Source organism: Pinus tabuliformis, chromosome 9 (assembly GCF_031772625.1).
Source record: "Pinus tabuliformis cultivar Carrire ecotype Pingquan chromosome 9, CPIR1, whole genome shotgun sequence".
Lineage (NCBI taxonomy): Eukaryota > Viridiplantae > Streptophyta > Pinopsida > Pinales > Pinaceae > Pinus > Pinus tabuliformis.
The window spans coordinates 65,337,589-65,344,467 of NC_142307.1; the positions used below are offsets into that span (position 1 = coordinate 65,337,589).

Consider the following 6,879-nt stretch of genomic DNA (forward strand, 5'->3'; position numbering starts at 1 on the left):
GATTATAAGGCTAGAGTGAGGAGCAATAAAGAATTAGTGATTTATCATATTTATTGCACTTGTCTCATTGGAAATTCCATGGAGTTTTCTTGAGAAAAATAATAATGGTTAAATGTGCCTTATTATCTTTTGGTAATGTTTCAAGAAATATAAAAGATGTTTTTGTATAACTCCCCGCATACTGTTTAAATTATTTATTGCAACACATTGTAAATTATATGAAGTTTGACGAGGATAACTATCATCAAATGCAACTCCCGACATGTGCACAACTTAGTTATTGGCCATACATGGTACTTGAGTAGACACATTATCATTCAGATTTATGAAGGGAATGAAATGAAATATAGATTTATAACAAAAACACATAGTTACAGTAAAACTTGACATCTATTAATAAGTGGAATGTGTTGAAACTGTAAACGATGCAGAATGAAACAAACTCACTTGAATGGTGGTATTTTATCTAATCCAATATCTTTTGCTTAAGATGTGTTAAAGAATTACATGCATACATTGTAGCTTAACATAGAAATTTAATGTGGAAAAACGCGCGCGCTCGGTAATGCGTTCTGCTAGGTCTGCGTCCAGCTGCCGCCGCCATGGCTGCTCCAGGGGGTGCGCAGCCCCCTCCCACCCCTCCGATTTCGCCAGCAGAGGCCTTCAGGAAGATACTTTCGCAGAGAGGAAAAAAACAAATGCAGCCTGAAGCCCCGAAGTTTATCAAAAAACTAGAAGAAATTCCAGAAATTGCTCTGCCAGAAGACCAAACAATCAAAATCGCCCTTGCCCTGGCTGACAGAGGTTTAATAGGGCAGTTTATGGGTCGATGGCCAACAACAAAATCGACTGATGAATGGGTGCAAAGAAACTGGAGACCCCTGCTTCCAAACAATGTGATCAGCTACGCGGTTGGAAGGGGCTATTTCATCTTTGAATTCACTACCAAGGAAGACCGAGATCTGGTGTTCAGAAATGGCCCATATTTCATGGGAAACCAAGGTCTCTTTCTGAATAAATGGACACCCGACTTTGACCCCTCAGTCGATGTCCCAAAGGAGGTCCCTGTTTGGGTTCGGCTCCCCAATCTACCAATACACTGTTGGAGCTATCAAGCACTGCAAAAGATAGGAAATGGACTGGGAAGATTCATCAACAAAGCTGATAACAAGGGCCAATACACCTGCGCCAGAATATGCGTGGAAGTTGATCTAGAAGCTGGGCTACCGGAAGCTATCAAGCTGACAGTGGGAGATTGGCACCACTACCAGAAGCTGGACTACGAGCAACTTCCATTTAAATGCAGGATCTGCCATGAACACGGCCATTTTCAACGAAACTGCCCTAAAGCACCATCAAGGGACAAAGAGGAAGAAGAGGTGCCTCTGGTGGGATCGCCTCCTTCTGGGACAGCTCCAAATACGACTTGATTCAAGAAGAAAGTTCCCAGCACTGGATCTTCACTCAGCTCCTTCACAAAGACTCTGGTCAACAAGTAAGTTTATTTAACCTTTATGCTCCAGTCTTGCCATCGGAGAAAAAAATTTGCTGGGACTCGCTCCAGTCCTTTCTTGTTTTGCACAATCCAGAAAATATCATTATTGCAGGGGATCTGAACGTTACTATAGCTGCTGAAGAGAAAAAAGGTGGTTCACCTGTAAGGGACCCTGCCAGAGAATGGGTAGAAGACATCATGATCGGCTGGGATTTGGAGGACATCAAACCTTCAGCTGGGAAATACACTTGGTCTAATAAAAGACTAGGCCCCAGCCATATAGCTGCTCGCTTGGACAGATTCCTTGTCCAAACCTCCTTCCTCACTAGCGGACTAATGACCTCATCCAAAATTCTGCCCAACTGCACCTCTGATCACAAACCCATAAGTCTCGAGCTCTCCATGGATGGTTTTCTTGGACCCATTCCATTTAAATTTAGCCCATTATGGATTCAGCAAGAGGGGTTCAATGAGGTGGTTGCTGAAGTCTGGAACCGGAAAATTCAGGGATCCCCTTTCTTCGTGTGGGAAGAAAAGTTGCGGGCTCTTAAGAGAAAGCTCAAGGAGTGGGCTAAAGCTTTGAAAGCACCTGCTGCCAAGCGAAAAGAGTCTATAGAAAATCTTGCTGCCCTCCAATCTTCAATGGAGAATTCAGTTATTACCCAAAGTCTGCTCCAAAAAGAAGTTGAGTTACAAAAAGCCCTTCATAAAGCCAGTAGGGACGAAGAGGAGTATTGGAGACAAAAATCTAGAAATTTATGGTTACAAGCCGGCGACAAAAATACTAGTTTCTTCCGCAAGCATGCCGAAGCCCGAAAGCAATACAAAAATGTTTCAGAAATCCGATTCCAAGATACAGTGGTTAATGATTTTGAAGGCATAAAGAGAGCAGCATTCTCCTTTTTTAAAGATCTCTATTCAGCTCCTGAAGACCAGCCTATAGATCCCCAAGCATATCCGTATAATCTAATCCCCTTCTGTGTGCATGACCCTATCAATAATATGTTGACTGCCCCGATCAGCATGGATGAGCTCAAGAAAGCCTTGGATTGCATGGAACCGGATAAAGCGCCAGGGCCTGATGGGTTCACTGCTAGGTTCTTTCAGTCTTGCTGGTCAATTATCAACAAATACCTTCTGAGAATGGTAAGGAAGTCCCAATTGTGCGCTAAGATAGGAGGCAGCACCAATTCAGCCTTCCTGGCATTGCTTCCAAAAGAAAAAGGAGCTTCAGATTTCAGTAGATTTCACCCCATTTCGTTGTGCAATACTAGCTATAAACTGATTACCAAAATAATATCCATTCGCCTCAAGAATATTTTACCGGACATCATACCGGAGAACCAAGGAGGCTTCATCAAAGGGAGAAAGATACTGGATAATATTGTGCTGGTTCAAGAGGCAGTTCATTCAAGTGACCAGAGAAAAGAGAAAGGAATGGTAATAAAACACGATTTGGCTAATGCCTTTGATAGGGTGAGGCATGACTTCCTGTTTGCTGTTATGACAAAAATGGGCTTCTCAACAAAATTCACAAATTGGGTGAAAGCCTGCATTGCCTCTCCTTGGATTGCCCCGCTGGTAAATGGAAGATCAACTGAATTTTTTACAGCTTCCAGGGGATTAAGACAAGGCTGTCCGCTGTCCCCGCTTCTCTATGCTATACAAGCCTCAGTGCTGAGTTTCCAGCTCGACTACTGTCAGCAAATCCAAATTCTGCCAGGTCTCAGAATGGTGCAAAATGTCAAAGAAATAAACCATGCTCAATTTGCCGACGATACTCTGCTTCTAGGTGGAGCGAGCATTATTTCAGCCAGTTCTTTCAAAAAGGAACTGGAAATCTATAAGGAAGCATCCGGCAGAAAGATTAACTATTCAAAAAGCGCAATCTATGGCTGGAAATGCTCAGCTAAAAATCTTGCTGACATAGCTAGGCTACTTGAAATGAAAATCTGTCAAGACTGGGAATCATTCAAATATCTTGGGATTCCAATCTTCAGATCCATCCCCAAAGTATCCCATTGGATGCCCCTTTTGGACAAGCTTAAACTCAGAATTCATGCCTGGGGAGCCTCCTGGCTGAACACTGCTGGGAAAATTATCCTTATAAAATCTGTCTTAACTAGCATGCCTCTGTTTCAGCATTCCATTCTCCTTGCTCCCAAAACCTTTCTCAGTAAAATGGATGGTATGCTGAGGAGATTCTTGTGGGAAGGGGGGAAAAACAATGAAAGAAGGCTTCATTTAGTAAATTGGGATACCATTAAGAGACCATTCATGGAAGGAGGTCTGCAAATGAGAGACTTGGCTGCCCAAAATCTCGCTCTTGGCTCAAAAATTTTGTGGAATATTGTGGCAGGGAAAATAAGCTGGAGCAAGAAAGTGCTGTGGAAGAAATACTTTCAAGGTCAACGTTTGAGATGTTTGGATCTCCCTCCAAAAAACTCCAAAGGTTCCCCAATATCCAAACTTTGTATCACGGCTCTGGACAACTTCAGCCCCAACCTCTACTGGATCCTAGGTAATTGGAAAAAAATAAGAATTTGGAATGATCAGATTCTTGGAGACCAGCCACTACATCATATAAAAGGCCTGGCAAATATTAAACTATGGCTGCATTCCAACAACAAGGAAACACTTTGGGACATATCCAACTGGACGGAGGATGCTGACAGAAGATGGGACAGCTGGAATCTTGGAGAGGTACCACACCATTTGCAATCTGAAGCTTCTTTACTATTAGACAATCTGCAAGGAAAATCACCATTGTCAGCAACAGCCAAGGACAAAAGAGGGTGGGGCTCCCATACTGGTTCCTACTCGGTAGCTGAAGGATACAAAAGTTTAATTGCTGTCCCGAATGTTCCCCCAGACCCAACGCAATGGAAATTCATATGGAGCTTTCCTTCTCTCCCAAAAATAGACTTCTTCTGCTGGACACTTGCTCATAATAGTATTCTCACAGGAGACAACCTGAGAAAACGGGGAATGGAAGGGCCTTCCAGATGCCCATTATGTATATCAGAGGAAGAAACAGCTGACCACCTGTTGCTGCTATGCCCCTTTGCCAAGGCAGTCTGGAAAGGGGTCCTGAGTTCATGGGCGGACAAGATTGAGCTACCAAGAAATGTGCCATCCCTGCTCCACGAGTGGGCCAAGATATCTTCACACTGCACCAATAAAAAAAACCTTCTTAAGACTGCTTGGATGTGGACCCCTAAATACATCTGCTGGAAGTTATGGCTGGAAAGGAATAACAGAATCTTCAGAGGAGAAATCTGCACTTCAAACAACGTTATATCCAAAATTAAAGCTTTATTGGGAGAGACTTTGGAAGCTAAGCTAGCCTTAAGGAATGAAGCAAAGCTGGACAATGAGGAGGAGCTGTGGCTGAAAGACATCGCTCCGAATAATCAACCCATCCCTACTACTCCAACCACTTGCCATGCTAAGTGGGAAATTCGCCTGGAAGAACAGGAATTTCTAAAGTGGAGATCGGCACTAGATGACCATTGTCTATTCTTCGACGGGGCCTCTAAAGGCAATCCAGGAGCTGCGGGTGGAGGTGGAGTTCTGCTGAATCCCGATGGTTCTACTTTACTCAAGTATCACTGGGGTCTGGGAATCGAATCAAATAATAGAGCTGAGGCTCTAGCTTTGTGGCAGGGGCTGACTCTGGCTCTAAAACGGAATATTCAAACTCTGACGGTCTTCGGAGACTCCCGGCTCATCATTCAAGCAATGAACTCTCCCTCGAATCAGTTGCAGATCCATTTAGGCCGAATTCTCAAGAAAATAAGACCCATGCTGGCTAAGTTTCAGAAAATCTCCTTCTTCCACATTATGAGGCAGCTAAATTCTCAAGCTGATTCGGAAGCCAATCTTGGCTCAGCCAGAAGCCAAAGAACCCTATCAGTCAACTTGGAGGAATCTCTCTGCATCATCCCATAATTGGATTAACCAGGAATCCTGTTATTTATGATGTTTTGGGGATCAGCTACTGAACCAACTATCTCGGAAACCCTTCAGGCTCCTTCAGGCTTTCGCTGTTCTAGCTACAGGAATCAGTTACACCAAGCTCCAAGGACAGGCAACTAAGAAATGTTAGATGCATTGGATTCTCTGTTTCTGGCTGGCCCTTTACACTCTGTTCCAAGCAGGATCCGGCTTGAGCGTTGTGTGTTTGATAGGAAGATTGCTCTGTACAGGTGTGTTTAAGGTAGAAATAAAAGAGTTTTCACAGGTTCCCCAACCTCATTTCTGAAGTAAACCTTGAATGACAACAAAAAGTCTGGACCTTTTCCATCCTTGAACTCTCAAGCTTGTGGAGACTGGTAGCAGCATAACCCTTTCTAGGCTCTTCATTTAACTACAGAAAGATGATCTAGTGTCAGGCTACTCCATAACCACCGGTGCCATCGACTCGCCTCCTTCAAAGGGAAATATGAATTTAGCATTAGCGCAAGCTGATCCTTGCATTGTACCTGTTAGTGCACCGATTTTTGTTAACGACAGCAAGTTGTTATCCCAGGGAACAACCTGTGGATTACAGTTGAAACCATAGTTGAAAAATCAAGGCGCTGGAAGGTTTAGATTGAAGACCAGAGATGGAAGACGGCATTCAAATCCCCAAGTTGAAATAGTTCAGATCCGAAATGCTCCTCTGGCAACAGAGATAGAGGACGGCTTCTCACTTACCAGGTTGAAGAAAGGCAAACTCAGGTTTCCAGAGACAGCAGGTAAAATCCAAAGCTTGTGAGGACAAACGATCCGCAATAGTTGTAAAGAACCTTTCGGCAGAGACTCTGCATTTCTACTCCACAAAAGGCGATTTTGTGTCAAAGATTGCCCATGGATCCATTCGGTAACATGAACTCAGAGAGAAAAGAAATTGAGGAATTTAATCCACTGTAAAAAGCATGCGGTAGCTGTTTTTCCGCCTTTTAAAAAAAAAAACTAACCGTTAAAGTCAAAAAAAAAACATAGAAATTTAATGTGCAAATGAGAGAAGAGGAGAAATACATAAAGCATGAAAGAAGACAAAAGACTTGATAATGGAGTTCGTCTGACTTGGACTACGTCTCCAGGCCCTGCTCGATCAATGGGGAGGTCTTCATTCATTAAGTGGCATGAGAAAGAAGAGTACAAGCATCAATGACAAAAAAAAAGGAGTTTTATACCTCCATATTGAAAAATGGCCAAAAAATGCATAACTCTGATGGAGAAACAAAAAATGCCATTGCGGTCGTGGCGTTGAGAAATGCTGAAACCATATACAATTTGTCAAAATCTGACAAAGTGAAAAGTCGGCCCTCCTGCAAAAATCAGCCACACACTGCATGCACTACCTCCCCCTCTTGGGTGCACTGATAAAATGGATTTAA

At 43.2% G+C, this 6,879-nt stretch overlaps 1 protein-coding gene across 1 annotated transcript; it reads left to right on the forward strand.

The window, feature by feature from the left end:
- The first annotated feature begins 602 nt into the window (after nucleotides 1-602).
- On the forward strand, nucleotides 603-5,446 carry LOC149147133 (uncharacterized). The gene is made up of 3 exons (XM_089441726.1): nucleotides 603-804; nucleotides 1,307-1,495; nucleotides 1,608-5,446. The coding sequence occupies exons 1-3, from the start codon at nucleotides 603-605 to the stop codon at nucleotides 5,444-5,446; spliced, it is 4,230 nt and encodes a 1,409-aa protein (XP_089297852.1).
- Nucleotides 5,447-6,879: the final 1,433 nt, after the last annotated feature.

Excerpts from the sequence above, each read along its gene's own strand:
- LOC149147133 (XM_089441726.1), top strand. The coding sequence starts at position 603 with ATGGCTGCTCCAGGGGGTGCGCAGCCCCCTCCCACCCCTCCGATTTCG. Across the intron at positions 805-1,306 it reads CCTTGCCCTGGCTGACAGAG|GATCTGCCATGAACACGGCC; the intron begins GTTTAATAGGGC and ends ATTTAAATGCAG. Across the intron at positions 1,496-1,607 it reads ACAAAGACTCTGGTCAACAA|GGGATCTGAACGTTACTATA; the intron begins GTAAGTTTATTT and ends TCATTATTGCAG.